This window comes from Amblyraja radiata, chromosome 19 (assembly GCF_010909765.2).
Source record: "Amblyraja radiata isolate CabotCenter1 chromosome 19, sAmbRad1.1.pri, whole genome shotgun sequence".
Lineage (NCBI taxonomy): Eukaryota > Metazoa > Chordata > Chondrichthyes > Rajiformes > Rajidae > Amblyraja > Amblyraja radiata.
Genome location: NC_045974.1, coordinates 41,286,288 through 41,307,134, shown reverse-complemented (window position 1 = coordinate 41,307,134; position 20,847 = coordinate 41,286,288). Strand labels below are relative to the sequence as shown.

General features: G+C 41.5%; 1 protein-coding gene across 1 annotated transcript in view; it reads right to left on the bottom strand.

Moving 5' to 3' along the window:
* Positions 1-20,847, bottom strand: part of asz1 (ankyrin repeat, SAM and basic leucine zipper domain containing 1) — an 89,467-nt gene that overhangs the window by 41,695 nt on the left and 26,925 nt on the right. The window contains exons 3-4 of the mRNA XM_033038310.1: positions 10,291-10,413; positions 1,052-1,163 (exon numbers count right to left, since the gene is read on the bottom strand). Coding sequence (XP_032894201.1) covers positions 1,052-1,163; positions 10,291-10,413 — 235 coding nt within the window. The remainder of the gene's footprint in view (positions 1-1,051; positions 1,164-10,290; positions 10,414-20,847) is intronic.

The following is a 20,847-nucleotide window of genomic DNA, read 5'->3' as shown; positions in this document are numbered from 1 at the left end:
GGACTCACCTTGACTTTGACTTTGTCCCTTACCATCTGGACGCCCGCAGCAACGGCTGTGGAGGGTGGAGGTCCCGACCACGGGGGAAAATGGAGGAGGACTGGCCAAGCTCTGTGCCTTCCACCACAGTGATGAATGCTGTGGTGGATGTTTGTGTAAATTTTTTTATTGTGGTTGTGTTCTTTATTACTGTACCGCTGCTGGCATCCCAAATACCACCGACCTTGGTTGTGTGGCAATTAAATTATATCAAATCAAAAATTTGTACAATACATCCACATCTATGAAGGACAACTGATTACATTTAATGCTTGGAATAAATGTTTTAAAAGTTGTAAATACATTGTGAGAGGTAATGCTTTAAAAACTCCTGCACATTACCTAGTTATAAACCAGTTCTCACCCCCTCATCTCTCAGCAAAAAAAGATTTCCTTATGCTTGCAAATGACTTTTGATCTGAAGGAGCAAGTTCCTTCTCAGGAACTCCTTGGCCAAAATGGCAGATACTGTAAGAGTGGAGTACTAGTGTCTAGCCTGAAACATTGCTAATTTGAACTCAAAGACAATTTGATTTCATACCGTACATATATATGTGTGACTCATCAGATTCAAGCTCTAGGTTTGTTGAGGGGATGGTGGTGGAGAAAGGGATGGAGGGGAGAGAGGCAGGGCTGTAGCAGGGCCAAAGCAAAGTACAAAAGCACCCAGGCATTTTAATCATAGATATGCAATGAAGAGTAGCTGAAAGCCTATGTTGAAAGCCAAGTCTTGAAATCAAAACTTGAGTATATTATTGGCTGTAATTACAAAATATCACAAGATATGTTATGAAAAATGTATTGTACAAATGCTAAATTATACATAACATTATTCTGCATTTTACCTTCTTCCCTAATTTTGTCTTTATTTTATTGCTGAAGCCATTTTAAAACTTGTTTTCTGCACCTCAAGATAAAACCATTTTTATGGAAATGCATCTGATGAGTAGAATTTTAAACTGCTTGGCTCTTTTTCACATGCAGCTTTTAATTATACAGTAGATTCTCATACCTGCTGGTTGTGCTTGGATTTGCATTTCGAGACAATAGCAACTCTACACACTTCACCACTTTTTTATCCGACTCACGGCTAGCACAGGCAGCCATCAACACCGTGTACTGATCTAGATTTTAAAAACAAACAATTCGTGACTGATAAGTAGGAAATACACAGAGGAAATAAAAATATCTATGGGAATATGTGGACTACATGGATAGATGGAAGGGTGAATTACCTATGCAATTACTAATTGAGACAGCTCCAAGAACTAACTGTACCAATACAAATTAATCATTCTGTTTAATTTTAGTAAAGCTTCTCTTTAATAATTAGATATGACTTTGATGTGTTGCAAAATCAAAACTGCGTATGTATTGAAATGAAGTGATCAAGAAGGAACTGCAGATGCTGGAAAATCGAAGTTAGACAAAATTGCTGGAGAAACTCTGCGGGTGCGGCAGCATCTATGGAGCAAAGGAAATAGGCAACGTTTCGGGCCGATGAAGCGATTCAGGTACCAAAACAATATCAACAGCATTTTGGTTGTTATTATTTAAATTGCAAATCTACACAATTGCCAAATTGCTTCATTAGATCAAAAATCATTCATGGGTAAACATTGTGATATTTTTTATGATATAATTGACCAAACTCTCAAAAGAATGTTTAAAGTTTGGTATTTAACCACAGATGATATTGGTGATATGGCTGAATGTCCAGAACGGCTCAGAATTATAAAACAGGTTTCAACAATATAATGTTGAATATGCTGTTTTATTGTGTAAAACATCTACTTACAGCTTTCTCCAACATAAAATAAACACGTCATTAATCTCGATAAATGCATGACTTCTTTTATAAAATATCTTTTGGAATTTTGACGCATGCTTGCTAATTGCTTCCTTTTGAAGCCTCAAGCACCAATTACCCTTCTGAGCATACTCTTAACCATCTGTACAGTAACTGGAAATAATATCTATGAATGCCTTGGCTCAGTCCACTGGTGCTCAAAGATGTGGTTAATTAAAAAGTAGGATTTACAAGTGAAAACATATACAATGGAACAAAATAGGTCAGAGATTTTACATCAACCTACGTCATACCCACTCACAAAATTAAATCGGTAAAGGTTAATCATGGACTTTCTAATTTTGTTTGCTTTTCTTTTCTACTTGCAGAAACCACACCCCAGCTAGCTCTTCCAGCAGTCATTATCGTTACACTGGTGGGCAAAAACCAAAGCACTGAAATATGATTCTTTGAGATCTTGCAATAACATCAAATATCCAGCTTTCCAACGGAATTTCAGCTTAAAATAATTAGATCCATTTTTAGAAGTATTACCTTGCAGTAATTTCATCTATTTTTAAAGTTATTACCTGGTAATTGTTCATTTCCAGCAATGGATAATACTGTAAAATAGTCTCAACCTAACCGATAACTATGAAGGTATGGAATAATTAAAAGGTATGGAATGTTACTATATCCCTGGGACTCACAGCGGACAGAAGAAATAATAAAAAAGAGACACAAAGATCAAATTCAGTGGATCTGATTCTGGAGAACATAAGACAAAGTGCTCACTCCCCAATTCCTTGTTACACCACGATCCCCAGGGAGATGGCAAGTTTACACGGTATTATATATCTCGCGTCTTCCATAGGACAGTAGAGAATAATTGTTTGCCAGATGCATAGTGAGTTTTCCACTAACTGAATCTTATGCAACTACTAATGAAATTGAAGTTTATAACATGAAGGATCTGAATTTAACACTGACAAGATGCTTCGTGCAGGGTATTTTGAGAGAGAGGACTATATTCCTGCTGGGGTGAAGCCAATCTTTAGGAAACTAATAAGTATCTGTTCAATTATATGAAGACATTAGAACCAATGTCACCCAAACCTGAATAGTTGAGCTTCAGTATGCAAGTGATGTCTACATTTGCCCTTGCACAGAGGCCGAGCCAAATCTGACTCATTTGAGATGAACAGTGACTTGGTTATACTGGTTTACTGATAGAAGACAGAGGGTTGTGGTGGAAGAATAATATTCAGGCTAGATGCTTGCGACTGGGACCTCTGTTGCTTGTGATATAGACGGGTTGGTTAGTAAGTTTGCACATGACTCAAAGATTGCTAGGGTGACAAACAGTTGTCAAAGTATACAGTGGATAAAAATAATCTACAGAAATGGGCAGAGAAATGGCAGGTGGAGTTTAATCCAAACAAATGTGAGGTGTTGCACTTTAGGAGTTAGGAGGTAAGGGGAAAATATGCAATTAATGCCAAGATCTTTAACAGCATTGATGTACAGAGGGATCAGTCCATAATTCACTGAAAATGGCATCACAAGTAGATAGATACAGAAGACATATGATACGCTTGCCTTCACTGGTTGGGAGTCTGGAAGGAATGAGGCAGCTTTCTAGGACTTTGGTTAGGCCGCATTTGGAGTATTGCATGCAGCCCTCATCACCCCGATACAGGAAGAATGTGAAGGCTTTGGAAATGATACAGAGCAGCTTTACCAGAATGATGCCTGCATTAGAGGGTATTCTACATGGAGAGGCTGGATAGACTTGGACTGGTTTTTCTGGAATGACGGAGGTTGGGGAGGGCACTGACAGAAGAATGTAAAATTATGAGAGGCAAAAGTAGGGTGGACAGTCAGAATATTTTTTACCCAGGATGGAAAAATCAAATACAGCCACCTCTTGTATTATGTGTTTGATTTATGTGTTTTGGGAAAAACGCACTTGTTTAATTAACACCAAAACCTAATTTACGCGCTCATGTTTTAGAAATATTTCAAGCTCAGATTTACACCTGGCAGCGTAGTCACGTGCAATGCTGACAAAGTACTGTACAGTTCAACAGTGACGGTATTCGGCAAGTTGCCGCTTACCCTTTTCTCGGTTTACGTGTTACAAAGTTCAGTGTTACAAAGAAATCCTACAAGAAAACAAAATAAAACCCCACCCAAAACACACTGTTAACATGTTTCTTTGAAACATCACGAGTTAGTCCAACATCTGGCCACAATGAATCTCAGCCATTGACATCTGGTATGTCCAAACCTCAGCCTACTGCTGCCTCAACCACTGACTGACCCATACCCTCACCTCTGTCTTTGATTTCATCAGCTGATGTGGACGACCCCACTCCTCCATCTAATCCATTTTGGGCAAGCAGAAGTCGCCAGTCGTCAATGCAAGTCTTTGCATTTACAGTCAAAAAGTGATGTTGTGATCAGTGATCACAAAGTGATACAGTGAATTCAGAAAGTATTCACACCACTTTTTCCATATTTTGTTACGTTACAGCCTTAGTCTAAAATGGATTAACTTCATTTTTTTATAATGCCGTATACCCCTTGGCAAGTAAAGTTGGGACAATTGAATGGAGAGGTTTAAACACAGAAGTTGTATTCTTCCTCTTGAAAACAACAATTGACAATGCTGTCAGCTATTGTTCATAAGTTCAGTAAGGCATAGGTTCAGTAAGGCATAAGTTCAGTAAGGCATAAGAACAGAATGAGGCCATTTGGCTAATCAGGCTAAGGCCAGTCTGCTCTGCCATTTGGTCATGGCTGATCTATTTTTCCCTTTCAACCCCATTCTCCCACCTTTTCCTTGTAACCTTTGACATCCTTCCTAATCAAGAAGCCATTAATCTCCACTTTAAAAATACCCAATGATTTTACCTCTGTGGCAATGAATTTCCAGAAGAGGATCTGCTATCATACATCGCTCAACTCTTTTAAATCTTTATTCAAACAGAAGCATTTCTTACACGAAGTATGCTCTCCTTAATCTCCTCTCAGATCTGTAGCCTCATTGGAGGCCTTTGTACTTTGAACAATCTTTAATTGGACTTTATCTTGCACTAAATTATGTACCCTTTATCTCGGACGGCTTAATTTTTATTACGTATAGTCTTTTTTAAATTTATTTTTTTATCTTTATATTTTTATTTATTTATTTATTTATTTTTTAAATAGAAAGAGGGAAAAAGAGGGTAGAAAGTTACAAATAAACAAGAAAAAAAAGAAAAAAAACACAACAGAAAAACAAGGGAGGTGGAATGGGTTACCTGTAATACGTCAATGGAGATAGGTTCGTAGGTTATAAAGTATAGCTTTTCATCTGTTCCTGAGTTCAAGTTTCAGTTGGGTCCTCGTGCTGTGCCAATCTATCCCTTCAGATAGTTAATGAATGGAGCCCAAATTTTATGGAAAATATCTTGTTTGTCCATTAAGACAAGTCTAATTCTTTCTAAGTATAGGGTCTCCGACATTTCCGTAATCCACATTTTAATTGTGGGGGTTGTAGGGCCTTTCCAAAATTTTAATATTAATTTTTTTCCGGTTATTATACTGTAGTTGAGGAAATTTCTTTGGTTTGTTGTGAGTGTTAAGCTATGTTCTGATATTCCAAGTATTATTAATTTTGTGTCTGGGTCCAGTTTTGTATTAATAACTTCTGAAGTTATTTCAAAAATATCAGTCCAGAAATGTTTAAGTTTTATACAGTTTGCAAACGTATGTGTTAAATTAGCCTCTAGATGTACCAGCACTCTCTCTTGTACCTAATACTCCACGAAGACAGACACAAAAGCTGGAGTAACTCAGCGAGTCAGGCAGCATCTCCGGTTAAAAGGAATAGGTGACGTCTCGGGTCAAGACCCTTCTTCAAACTGAGAGTCAGTGGAAAGAGAAACGAGGGATAGATATGGTGATATAGAACAAATTAGTGAAAGATGAGTAAAAAAGTAACGATGATCAAGGGAATGGTCTATTGTTGGCTGTGGGCTTGGTGATAACGAGTTATACAGAGAATGAATCTCAATAGGACAACAGTGAAACTAGTACAAATTACTAGGGTGGGGGGGGGGGGGGGTTGGAGAGAGAGAGGATGCAAGGGTTACTTGAAGTTAGTGCAGTCAATATTTATGCCGCTGAGGTGTAAGCTGCCCAAGCGAAATATCAGGTGCTGTTCCTCCAATTTGCGTTTGGCCTCACTCTGACAGTGGAGAAGGTTCCAGGATAGAAAGATCAGTGTGGGAATGGGAAGGGGAGTTAAAGTATTTAGCAACCGGTAGATAACTGCTCTCTATAGACGTATAGTCTTTTTGACTGGATAACGCACAACAGAAAGCTTTTCACTGTACCTCTGTACACGTTCCAGTACAATAAACTAAACTCAATTAATTCCTCCTCATCTCCATTCTAAAGGTACATCCTTTTATTCTGAAGCTGTGCCCTCTGGATGTTTCTATTACTGGAAACATCCTGTTCACATTCACTCTATCTAGGCCTTTCATTATTCAGTAGGTTTCAATGAGATCTCCACTTATCCTTCTAAACTCCAGTGAGTAAAGGCCCAGAGCCATCAAACGCAACTCATGTGTCAACCCAATCATCCCTGGGTTCATTCTCGTCAACCTACTCTTGACCCTCTCTAATGTCAGCACATTTTTCCTCAGATATGGGGCCCAATACTGCTCACAAAATTCAAAATGTGGCCTGACCAGCACACTATAAAGCCTCAGGATTACATCCTGTTTTAAAAAAAATTTTAGACGTCTCAAAATAAATGCTAATGTTGCATTTGCCTCCTCAGCTGCTACACCTGTGGTGAGCTCATTAAATCCCATCTTTATTCCGAATAGAATCAAACGAAAATGAAGCAAATATTGAAAAGGAAAATGGCATTAAACGGGACAACACTGCAAAGAACAAATAAAATATTGGGCATTTCTAAATGCTCAGCAGTGGAAAATGTTAAGCTGGCTTCTTGAATTCCTTCCTTGTACGTAATGGAGGTACTCGTGAGGTTCGGTTCGATATGGCTTATTAATGTGCAAAAATAAACAAGTCCATGGATTATTTCCTTCAATGTTGCTTTCAGATGTCATTTGCTTGCTTAGTTTACATAGTTGTTCCTGATAATCTTAAATGACGTCTGTTTCATTACTTCTAACATCATTTCCAACCACACGACAAAGCAAATGAACCACGAAGACCATTGGAGTGATTATCCCCACATATGTTGTCATTTGCATTAACCTTTTCCCACTGTGAAATTAATAGTCATTATGGGGACAATTAAATGCACGGCTTGAGAATAAGATCATAATTTGAAGATTGGAAGCAACTGTGTTACCTTGAAACAGTTGGCCTGAATCATGCTGATTGGGTCCTACACCCACCATTGCTGTTCTGGCTCCAGCAGCAACCAGGCTGGATTTGGAGGGGCATTCTCACTGGTCCTGCTTCTATGCACATAAGGCAGCCTGCAAGGTCCACGAAGCAGAAGAGATGTGTAGGAAGGAACTGCAGATGCTGGTTTAAACCGAAGATAGATGCAAAAAGCTGGATTAACTCAGCGCGACAGACAGCATCTCTGGAGAAAAGGAATAGGTGACATTTCGGGTCGAGACTCTTCTTCAGTCTGAGAGTCAGAGGAAAAGGAAACGAGAGATATAGATGGTGTAGGGAGATATAGAACAAATTAATGAAAGATATGCAAAAAAGTAACGGTGTTAAAGGAAACAGGCCATTGTTAGCTGTGTGCTAGGTGAGAACGAGTACAGACAATGACTCAACAAGGCGACTTTGAAGCTGGTACGACTTGGGTGGGGTAGGGATGGAGAGGAGAGGGAATGCAAGGGTTACTTGAAGTTAGATAAATCAATAATCATGGTTGTAAGCTGCCCAAACGAAATATGAGATGCTACTCCAGCTTTTTGTGGAATAGGTTACCAAGCGCCTCAAACGACTTTATAGTTTTCAGGTAATTTTGATTCTGTTTCCCAAGAATCTGTGGTGAAAAAACGGACTTAAAAGTTCTGAACAAGGGAGGCAAAAAGAACTAAAGCTGATGAACTCAGGCACAATTTCAAGTACTTTTGGAAATGGCTCAAATAGCTGGCCAGTGAGGTGGCAACAGACACAATCTAAACAATTCGTAACTGCGGCAACCTTCCATGATTATGGATTTTCTCACATTCCTCTGCCATGATATTAAATTAATATCCAATAACACTAAAATGCTCAAAAAATTAAAAAAAGACACAAAGTGCTGGAGTAACTCAGCGGGTCAGGCAGCATCTCTGGAGAATATTTATAGGTGACATTTTAAGTTGGGACCCTTCTATCAGACTGATTATTGGAGGTTGCGTGTGAGGAAGTATTGATTGAAGTTGTGGATTCAGCAGAGAATAAGGTAAAGTTGAGGTCCACCGCAGGTCTGGGTGAATGAGGCCGGGAGCTGCGGGAGAGACAGAGCAAGGGTCTGTTGGTGCTAGCCCATGGCGGAGAGTGTAGAACGCAGGGCACGGAAGGAGAACTGTTGCGAGAAGTAGACGATTGAGTGTAGGTACCTGAAATCTGGGCAATAATAATGGATCTGAACTCTCAAAATCAGGGATTCTACAGATATACAGGTCTCCCAGAACATTTCTGTAACAAAAGCCTCACATATTTGACTGACTACAACCCTTCATGCCAGGAATTCTTTATTATTCTTACATGGATATAGTCTAATTATTGTTTGTATTTTCCTTCGGCCTGTGATATTATTATTTCTCAGGATAGTTTCTCTTCAATTGTCTGCAGTTATCTCTCTTAATGACTCCAGTTATGGCAGTGACCACACCGACATCCGCAGTGATGTGAACTCACACAATATATTTTATTTACAGTGGCAAGCAAGTCCAGGGCCACATGGGGTGCTGCCCCTCGCCGTCAGAATGCACGTGGGGTAGCGCTGCCGATTTTGGGCTTGTCCCAGCTGCTCAGTCCTGGACTAGAAGGAGGAGGCGTGGCGGTCTCAGGCATCTCTCTATAGTTCACCCTTGCCTCCAGAGGAGACACTTGCAGTCACCTGGCGGCTCAGCTTTGGGCTGGAAGAGTCTGTGCTGGCAGTCTCTAATTAATCCTGGCAGCTCAATCTTTGCCTGTGTGTGTGTGCGTGTGTGCCCAGTCCCTGGTTGTCAGAGGACAGGAAGAGGCGCTGGCGTCTCTGGCTTGCCAATGCCACCCAGTTTTAGCCTCAGTTGAGGCGCTGGCAATCTAGAGCTTCTTCCCGGCTGCCCAGTCTTGACCACACGGTAGCGCTGGTGGTCTCAGGTTTGTCCAAGTGACTCAGTCCTCCATGAACATGCGACAGGGGAACACAGCTGGCAGGGAGCAGACCCACTTTCTCTTGCTTCCTCTCTCGCATTCCTTTCTTCTTCCTCATTCTTCCTCTTTCTTTTCTGCTTCTTCCTTCACCCTCTTCTTTCTTCTCTCTGGTATATATGCCTGGGTTTCATAAGGAGTAGGCTGACAAAGTTCCGGAGCCAATCTGATGTCAGCTAATTGCACATTGCTGTTACCAGTGATGCTGGGGATTGGCCTCTCCTGGCCTGTTAGCCAGCTATAGGGATCAGAGTGGTATCAGAGGGAGGAGAATGCTGTCACACTATTGTATTTACTAACTGATAATTTACCTTTATTATCTGATAATATTAAAACAGGATCTAACAAATGATATGTAGTCTGTAATCTGATTAAAGTGAATTTATTTTTGATAAATGCATCACTAATAATTCTTCGATTCAAAGTATATTGTTTTATTGTGCTGAATAACATGGACTTTTGTTTGAAGCAAAAACTAAATTCTCTCTATCAAAGTTTTTCATTTCCCGTGTAATCGAGTATCAAAAGAATTTTTGATTTAATCTGATGTGACCAACACAGCCAAACATATATCAGCATGCTATCACTGGCAGTAATCAAAAGTCTGTTTCTTTTATAGTTTGTTTGAAGAGGGCATTATTTTACTTGCATTCATCATTTTGCTTGCCAATCACAATTGTAACACAAGCACATAATCAAAAGAGTCAACTTGATGTATATTGCCAACTCTGCTTCATACAGTAGGTGGACAAAATTGCTGGAGAAACTCAGCGGGTGCAGCAGCATCTATGGAGCGAAGGAGATAGGCGGGTTTCGGGCCGAAACGTAGCCTATCTCCTTCGCTCCATAGATGCTGCTGCACCCACTGAGTTTCTCCAGCAATTTTCCAGCATCTGCAGTTCCTTCTTGAACTCCGCTTCATACACACCCATGCCATAATGTTAGAAAACCTCCCCCTCACAGATGATTTCCAGCTGAAGATGTGTGTATGTATGAGTGTATGAATAATTTTTGGGCATTTAAGTTGATTACCTGTACAATCTGAATTGCAGAACAAAGTATCTCACCTTTTACAAAACTTGCATTAGCACCTCGATCAAGAAGAAGACGACATATTTCAAGGTTAGCAATGTTTGCAGCATACATCAAAGGAGTCCATCCAAAGCAAAAACGTGTCTCCACATCAACACCTATGGCAAAGTTGCAGGTTAGGGTATCATGAGTTAGAATATACAGTAGTGCAAGAATGTTTAAATGTATTTACTATGCAGCCGATCCAATGGTCTTGATGGTGATGCCAAAGACCAAATGAAACTATTACCAATTACCTGCATCAAAATAGCAGCAGCTTCAGGCAAACATGTATGATTATGTCAAGTCAATAGACGTGAAGCAACTAACACTTACCTGGCACCATATTTGTGAATATGCTTCACAGTGCCACACTCCTTTGTGACCAGCAGCAGAGCTCTATCTACAAAGGTCTCCTGGCACTTGCACTGGCAAATCCCCTCTTGGATGTTATGCCAGATTAGATGTGGCAAATAATTTGTTTTTCCACTTTAGTTTAGTTTAGAGATACAGCTCAGAGACAGGCATTTCAGCCCACCGAGTCCGCATCGACCAGCAATCCCCACACATTAACACTAATTTACACACACTAGGAACAATTTACAATTATACCAAGCCAATTAACCTACAAACCTGTTTGTCTTAGGAGTGCGAGAGGAAAACAGAGACCCACGTAGGAAAAGGTACAAAGTCACAGTGAGAATCGAACCTGCTGTAAGACAGCAACTCTACTGTTGCGCCACTGTACCATCCTTATATCGATGAGAATTATTGGAAAAACCAGCAAGGACATTTTTAGAAATTGTTTTAACATTCTACAACTATTTTAAAACATTCTGTTGATATCTCAAATATTTAGTTATTCCATCTTTTAAAATTTCTGAACATCTGAGATATTCAGAAAAGAATTAAACCCAAAAAGCAGTACAAGCTGGCCAAGTTGGGTGATGGGATTTGCTACCTGTCACAGTTGTTGGACCATTTCCAAGGAGGAAGTTCTAAATTGCTTCTTCCTATATTGATTCTACTCTTTCTCCCATTCTGCATGCAGTTATATCAGTGACACTACAGATGCTCTCTGTCAATGTTGCAGTGCCCTGATCCCAATCAACTCACCTTCACCATGGACATTCGGTCCTTTTTACACCTTCATGCCAGGAGGGCCTTTAATTCCTCCTTCGATAGTCTATTTCCACCTGCATCCACATTCCAAAATTATATTTTTCCTTGTACACATTTCTCACTCTTATGTGGCATCAACAGTTGTGTCATTTGGATTCTCTTGGTCTCTATTATGTCATATACCTACTGTTCTCTTCACCCCTGTTTCTTCCTGCATGTTTACTTGCTTTTACACTTCTGATCTACCTGAAATGTTCATTTTAGTTTAGTTTAGAGATACAGCGTGGAAAAATGGCCTTCGGCTGACCGAGTTTGCATCGACCAGCATCCCTGCACATTAACACTATCCTACACACACTAGGGACAATTTACACATAGCTAAATAACTTACAAACTTTGGAGTGTGGGAGGAAACCGAAGATCTCGTGGAGAAAACCCATGCGGTCACAGGGAGAACGTACAACTCCATACAGACAGCATCTGTAGTCGGGATCGAACCTGGGTCTCTGGCGCTAAAAGCGCTGTAAGGTAGCAACGCTACCGTTGCTCCTCCCTGGCCGCCCAAATTTCTATGCTTCTTTTTCCACAGACACTGCCTGACATGAGTATCCCAGCATAGTCATACAATGTGAAAACAGGCCTTGTGGCTCAACTTTCCCACACCGACCAACATGCTCCATCTACACTAGTCCCACCTGCCTGTGTTTGGCTCATATTCCTCTAAATCTTTCCTATCCACGTATTTGTCCAAATACTTTATAAATGGTGTTATGGAATATTGTTCTACATTCCATGCATGTAGACTAAACGAGTTTGCGTTTGATAACAAAGTAATTTGTAAAAAATGCTTGTCATGCACAAATCCTTTAAACTTCTCTCCTCTCACCTTAAAGCCATGCTCTCTAAAATTTGTCATTTCTCCCATGGGAAAAGGAAGTTGATCGTCTACCAACCTACATTTTTCATAATTTTATACATTTCGGTCAGTGCCCTCAACCTCCGACATACATGACAAAACAATGCCAGATGTCCAGATTGTCTTTATAGTCTCTAATCCAGACAATATCCTGGCAGAACTCCTCTGCGCACTCACCAAAGTCTCTGCATCCTTCCTGTTACAGGGCAACCAGATCTGTGCACAATATTCAATATGCAGTCCAACTAAAGTTGTATAAAGCTGCAGAATGACTTCCTGATTCTTTGACTCGATGTCCGACTGATAACGTAAGGCTGCCAAGTGCCTTCTTTCCAACTGTATTTGCTTGTGTTGCCACTTTCCCAATATCCCTCTGTATATTAACTCTGCTAAGGGTCCTACGATTAATTGTATACTTTCCCTTTACAATTGATCTCCAAACACCTCACACTTGCCCAGATTAATCTCCATCTACTATTCCCCTCTCCCCATATCTGTAACTGATCTATATCCTACTGTGTCCCATGAAACTATACACAACACCATATTTTGTATTGTCAGCAACCTATCTATATTTTTAGCCAAGTCAATTATATATATCACAAATCTAGCCACAATCTGATCTTGCATTTTAGTATTCCCAACACTGATCTCACTATTCTTCATGTCCTTCTCCTTGGTGAATACCAATGCAAAGTACATTTTTAGTACCTCTCCTACATCTTCTATCCTAAAGCATAAATGTCCTCCTTTATCCTTCAAGTCCTACTTTATCCTTTATCCTACACTCTCCCTAGTTACCCTCTGGTATCTAATGCATATATAAAATCCCTCAATGTATTTATAAAATTCTATCCTATCTAAAGCTCATATACTAAGGATGTCCCTGTCAATATTGGTAAAGTTAAATTAACCCACTGCCCCAACCTCGTTGTTTTTTACAATTTCCATCATCTGTCTACATCTGTTCATCTATCTCCCTCTGGCTATTGGTTGGCCTACAGTATAATCCCAGAGTAATTTCACCGTTCTTATTTAGTTCTACCCATATCCCTCCAGTATGCCATCTCTGAGCTGTGATATTCATCCCAGTTAGTAATGCAACCACTCTTTGACCTCCCTTATGACCACATCTGAAACATTACCTTACTACATTGAGCTGTCAGTCCTGTCCCTCTCGCAACCACATCATAGATACATAGACAATAGATGCACGAGTAGGCCATTCGACTCTTCGAGCCAGCACCGCCATTCAATGTGATCATGGCTGATCAACCTCAATCAGTACCCCGTTCCTGCCTTCTCCCCGTACCCATGATTCCGCTAGCCCTAAGACATCCATGTAACTCTCTTTTGAATGCATCCAGTGAATCGGCCTCCAATGCCTTCTGAGGCAGTGAATTCCACAAATTCACAACTCTAAGCATGAAAAATGTTTTCCTCATCTCAATTCTAAATAACCTACCCCTTATTCTTAAACTGTATCCTCTGGTTCTGGATTCCCCCAACATCGGGAACATGTTTCCTGCATCTAGCGTGTCCAATCCCTTAATAATTTAATGTTTCTATAAGATCCTCTCTCCTTCTAAATTCCAGTGAATACAAGCCCAGTCGCTTCATTCATCAATTCATCATTTGACAGTTCCGCCATCCCAGTAATTAACCTTGTTAACCTGCGCTGCACTGTCTCGATAGCACAAATGTCCTTCAAATTAGGAGACCAAAACTGCACACAAAATACTCCAGGTGTGGTCTCACCAGGGCCCTGTACAACTGCAGAAGGACCTCTTTGCTCCTATACTCAACTCCTCTCGTTATGAAGGCCAACATGCCATTAGCTTTCTTCACTACCTGTTGTACCTGTATGCTTACTTTCGGTGACTGATGTACTAGGACACCCAGGTCTCATTGTACTTCCCCTTTTTCTAACCTGACACCATTCATATATTAATCTGCCTTCCCGTTCTTGCCTACAAAGTGGAAAACCTGCCCACTCACCCAACCTGTCCAAGTCACTCTGCATCCTCATTGTATCCTCTTCACAGTTCACACTGTGTCATCTGCAAATTTGTTAATGTTACTTTTAATTCCTTCATCTGTTATTAATGTATATTGTAAATAGCTGCGGTCCCAGCACCGAGCTTTGTGGCCTCCCACTAGTCACTGACTGCCATTCTGAAAGTGACCCATTAATCCCTCTTTGTCTCCCGTCTGCCAACCAATTTTCTATTCGTGTCAATATCCTACCCCCAATACCGTGCTCTAATTTTGCCCGCTAATCTCTTGTGTGGGACCTTATCAAAGGCTTTCTGAAAGTCCAGGTACACTACATCTACTGGCTCCCCCTTGTCCATTTTACTTGTTACATCCTCAAAATATTCCAGAAGATTTGTCAAGCAAGATTTCCCCTTAAATCAATGTAATTGCCACAGCATCATAGCTCAATGCACTGATCCAAGCTCTATGTTCCTCTCCTTTAACCTGTCACTGCTTGTCCTTCCTTTCAGAAGTACTTATCATAATCTCTACTTTCCCCAACAGTCTCTCCATTTGCCAAACTGCTGCTTGGTTCCCGCCACTCACTCAACTTTAGTCCCAATGTTATTCATGAATGAATTTTGATGGGCCAGTAAAATCGTAATTTTCAGTTTTCGAATTCCATGAAAAAGCTTATGTAAACAACTGTCTGAGGGACAAAATCTAGATGCAATTGGAAAGGTAGGGCCCTTTGGGCCTTTGGGATTTGGGACTATCAATGAGGCTTTGTGTGGGATAAATCCTCTTACCGCTTTAAAGTTTTTGGAAGAGGTCACAAAACAAAGTGGCACATGTTGTCTAAATAAACTTTGGTATGGTATCTGAGAAGGTCCCACATAATAATAATAATAATATATCTTTTATTGTCATTGCACGTCAGTGCAACGAGATTTAGTGTGCAGCTCCACTGATGTCCAGGAAAGGTAAATAAATACAATACATAAATAAACAAGCTGAATTGATTGACGTGACCATCTGAGGGAGACTGTCCAAAGGGGGTGGGTGGGGGGGCACTCATTAGGGCCGGTTCAGAGCCGCTATAGCTCTTGGGATGAAACTGTTCCTGAGTCTGGAGGTTCGGGCGTAGAAGGCCTTGTAACGTCTGCCGGAGGGAAGTAGTTGAAACAGACCGTGGCAGGGGTGTGATGAGTCCTTATGGATGCTGAGGGCCTTCCTGAGGCACCGCGTGTGGTAGATGCCCTCCAAGGCTGGTAGCTCTTTTGCTAGGAGGACGAGGTTAAGGTACACGGAATCCAGGTGAGCTACTTGGATTAAACATTGGCTTGAGGATAGGAGGCAAAGGGTAATGGTGGAAGAATGTTTTCTGATTGGTGGTATGCGAATAGTGGGGTACCACAGGGATTTTTACTCAGACATCTGCTGTTTGTGATATACATTAACAACTTGGATGTGATTGTAGGAGGTATGATTAGTAAGTTTGCAGATGACATGAAAATTGGTGGCATTGTGGATTGTGGAGGAAGGTTGTCAAAGGCTACAGCAGGATATAAATCAGATGGAAAATTAGGTGGAGCTTTGGTAGATGGAATTTAATCCTAACAAGTGCAAGGCAATGCATTTTGGAAACTCAAATAGGGGTAAGATATATACAATAAATTATAGGGCACTGAGGAATGTTGATGAACAGAGAGAACCTACAAGTCCAAGCCCATAGTTCCCTCAAAATAGCAACACAAGGTAATAGATGGTAAATAATCCACATGGCCTGCTTCAGGGCAGAGAATTTTGATGGCAGGCTAAACGTTGGAAAATTTATACAATCTTTAATTTATATAATTAAATATTACTTCAAAATATTTGCATTACAGTTTGCAAACAATGAATAACTTGAAAAGTTCACTCTTTTTCTCAGAACAGACCAACGTACACATTAAGTTTTTTCCTGAGATAGGTTTTCTGTGAAAGCTATCATAAATGTTATTTTCATAGTTTATATAGCAAATACAGACACTGCAGATTTAAAATGTTGGCAGAGTTAAATTTACAGTAATGAATTTTAAGTGATTAGAGCATGCTCATTGTATTTGCTTCTGATGTGGAACAGATAGCGCAGCAGCAATGAACAAGGCTTGGAAAATAAATGCTGCAATTCAACTTTGAGGGAAATTACTGAATTGTAATCTTGGCTTGAAATACCTCAAATCTATGTTTATAATTTAACAAAAGAGGTAAATCATAAGCTCTTTGGTGTCATGTGTCTTTATTCCTACACTCTAAGAGGACACAATGCCAATTTAATACACCGATATTTTGTGCGTTATTATCAGATGTTTATTTCATGGTCTACATAGAGATCTGAAACCATAGGCAAGCCCCATTCTTCTCTATAATTCAAGTAACATAGAAACATAGAAATTAGGTGCAGGAGTAGGCCATTCGGCCCTTCGAGCCTGCACCGCCATTCAATATGATCATGGCTGATCATCCAACTCAGTATCCCGAACCTGCCTTCTCTCCATACCCTCTGATCCAAGTAATGACCTATTGCCGAATTTTCTCTTCGAGAACAATGGTAGAATTTATCATTTCTGGCTTTATATGGATGCTTCTATACATATTCATGTCATTTTTGAGGAAGATTAATATTTCTGCCGAACAATCCACATCAGACTAAATGGCCCAGTATATTTACAGTACTTTGTTCTTTTGCCGTACTAGTATAATGCAAGAGATAGCAAAAAAAAGGAGGAAATTTGGTGGTGCACTTGGTAGCTATTGCCTCACAGTGCCAGAGACCTGGGTTTGATCCTGACCGTGGGTGCTGCTTGTGTGGAGTTTGCACGTTCTTCCCATAATCTTTCCTCTGGGTTTGTAGGCTAATTGTAAATTTTACTTCGGAGTCACGTGAGTGACTACGTGAAGACCCCGTCCAGCACGCATGCGCGACATAGCGTCTCACGCAGTGCAACAGCGACGAACGGGAGTACAGGCGCTCCCGCTAGAAGTTTAAAAAACGGGACCTCCAGGTAAGTAACTTAATCTGAGGTCGTGTTTTTTCAAAACTCTTGTTCTGGTTTGTTCACTCACAGGGTGAACAAGGGAAAACAAGCAAGAAAGGTCGTTCCCCGTTCGACTCCGACGGAACAGGAGAGCTCCATCAGTGGGGGGCGACCGGCGGCACCTGGACAGCACACGCTACGGTCCACAGTCACCGACAGCAATTCCGAGCCGAGCCCACCGCCGCTAGCACAGCCTGAACAGGCTGGAGGTAAGGCAAAACGGAAGTCGGACCGGCCGGTATACTCAGACGAGTCCGGTGCGGAAGACTCACCGCCCGAGAGCGGCAAAGGTGGCCGTTTGAGCCGAATGGAAAGGCTCATGGAGCAAATGCTCCAGCAAGACTTGCTCTGGGAGATGGGGCAAACTCGCCAAGGGAGCACAGGCATCCCGCTCCAGTGCACTACCACGCACTGGCCATCGCATCTCCCTCAGCAGAGGGGAGCGTTGGTGACCAGGACTGGGCTGGTCAAGAACAGGGGTCACTGGCCGAAGATACCGGGAGTATGCACGGGGTACAGGAACAGGAAGAGCTGCTGGGAGTGGTGAACCGCTACGTGGCAACACCGCGAGCGGGGCGGCCGTTACAGCCTAAACTGGCGGCCAGCATTAACTACCTGTCCTTTAAACCACTGCAAGAACAGGTAGTCAATGAGGCGTTGGACCTCTACACGCCTCCTGAAAACTGCATTTCGCTCAATGTACCTGCTGTCAACAGTCAAATCTGGGGGTACATTGGGCAGGGTATCAGAACCCAAGAATTGAAACTGCAGAGACTATTGAAGCTCCTGACATCGGCTATCACCTCCTATGCTCGTTCCATGGACGGGGTAGACATGACAACTAACCAGCTAGATACCCTGGCTCTACTGTGCAACACACAGTACGAGATTAACAACCTCCGTAAGGAAGCAATAAGACCTGCCCTCAATCCTAAATTTGCAGGACTGTGCAGAACACCGGCCTCAGAACCACAGATCCTGCTATTTGGCAAGGACTTGCCCAAACAAGTCAAAGACCTGGATGAGGAATCCAAAGCATTTGGCCTCATGAGGGCAGGACCTTGAACGAGCAGAACCACTCAACCCAGACGGCAGTACCCCATCGCATCCACCAGTCGACGTCAATTTCATGGGACTGGTGAAAGCTCGGGGCCCGCACACCATACCCGGAAGCCTTTTTTAGGCCAGGGCCCAGAGCGGGCCCCATGGAAAATGCGCCACCCCACACAGCACCACCCCGACAGACAAGGAACCAGAAACAGAAGAAATGAATACACCAATAACAATGGAGGTAAGTGGGTCTGGTTCCTACCAGTACATAAAAGGTGGGGGAATTGTGCTAATAGGGGGGAGACTACACCTGTTCATGGAAGCATGGAGGACTATCACACTTGATAGTTATATACTTAACAGTATTCGAGGATACAAAATTGAATTTATTCAAGAAAACATGCCACCAGTTCAGCATGCACCCCAAAGGGGTTTTACCCTCTCACTAAAAGAAAAACTGGAGGGACAAGCAGAACTGGTGAAGTTACTTACAAAGGGTATCATTGAGAAATCTGAACAAGAACCTTTGGAATTTGTTTCAAATATATTTACCAAAACCAAAAAAGATGGTGGATGTCGCATCATCATTGACTTAACAACATTGAATACTTTCGTTAAGTATATACACTTTAAAATGGAAACATTTGTGACTGCCAAACAACGGATTTCCAAAGGATACTTTATGGCAAGCATCGATTTAAAAGATGCCTACTATTCAGTACCTATTCATAAGGATCATCGTAGATACCTAAAATTTACCTGGATGGGGCACCTATGGCAGTTCAAATCGTTGCCTAATGCACTAACATCAGCCCCAAGACTGTTTACCAAGATATTAAAACCAGCCTTGGCAATATTAAGAAAACAAAAATATATTGTCATGGCATATCTTGATGATATTTTGATAATAGGCAAAACCATGGAATTAGCTAATTCAGCTGTATTAGCTACTAGACATTTATTTGAAACCTTGGGTTTTGTCATACATCCAGATAAATCTAAGTTGACGCCATACACAACTATGGACTATCTGGGATTCACAATTAACTCAGTCCACATGTCTGTAACGTTACCAAAAGAGAAATCAGCAGAATTGGCACAAACGTGTAACAAATTAATGGTTAACAATCGACCAGCCATCCGTCAAGTGGCAAGAGTAATTGGGAAATTAGTAGCAGCATTTCCAGCTACCCAGTTTGGACCTTTGCACTATCAAAACTTACAAAGAGCAAAGATGCAAGCGTTAAAACGACTTGCAGGTCATTTTGACCGAACCATGAAATTACCCATTGAAGCAATATCAGAGTTACAATGGTGGATAGAGAACATTTGGCATAGTTCCAGTCCTATCATCATCAATAACCCAATGTTAACTATACAAACAGATGCTAGTGCTCAAGGCTGGGGAGCAACTAATACCATATCCAACACAGGTGGTAGATGGACTAATCTAGAATCATCACTACTACAGACACTGGGCATAAACTATTTGGAAATGTTGGGTGCGTTCTATGGTTTAAAAGCATATTGTACAAATATGCACCATTTGCATGTTCGTTTGCAGATTGATAATACCACAGTGGTGGCCTATATTAACCATATGGGCGGGATAAAATCGATATCATGTGACAATTTGGTCAACACAATCTGGCAATGGTGTGTCGATAAACATATTCGGCTATCAGCAACTTACCTACCAGGTAAGCTAAATACAGTGGCAGACACCAGGTCACGCAAGTTTAATGATAACACCGAATGGATGTTAAACCCCAAAGTATTTGCTGAAATTACAAAGCAATATGGCACACCAGATATCAATCTCTTTGCAACCTGACTGAATCACCAGGTACCGATGTATGTCGCTTGGGAACTCTGAGGCAGCGGCGATGGATGCATTCGCGCTGGACTGGGGGAACTATTTTTTCTATGCCTTTCCCCCCTTCTGCCTCATCAGTCGGGTACTACGCAAAATACAGATGGACTCTGCTTCAGGCATTTTGGTAGTACCCGACTGGCCCACTGGTTCCCAGTGGTCCTTGACAGGGTCATTGAACCACCCATGGCCATTCCCAGCAGACCAGATCTACTGATTCACCCGGTGTCAGGCGAAAGTCACCCATGCCATGACAGAATAAACCTACTGGGTTGCAGATTCGGAAAAGACCTTTGCTGGACCTGGGACTGTCAAATAGGACCATCGACACGATGACAGCGTCTCACCGACTTTCCACCAAGAAACAATACCTCTCGAGCATAAGAAAATGGGAAACATACTGCTCGAGAACAGGGACAACCTACTCATCAACCACCATAACAAATGTACTGGAGTTCCTGGCCAGCCTTCACCATGATGAAGGTCTGAGCTATAGCGCTATCAATTGTGCTAGAAGTGCACTGTCAGCCTACCT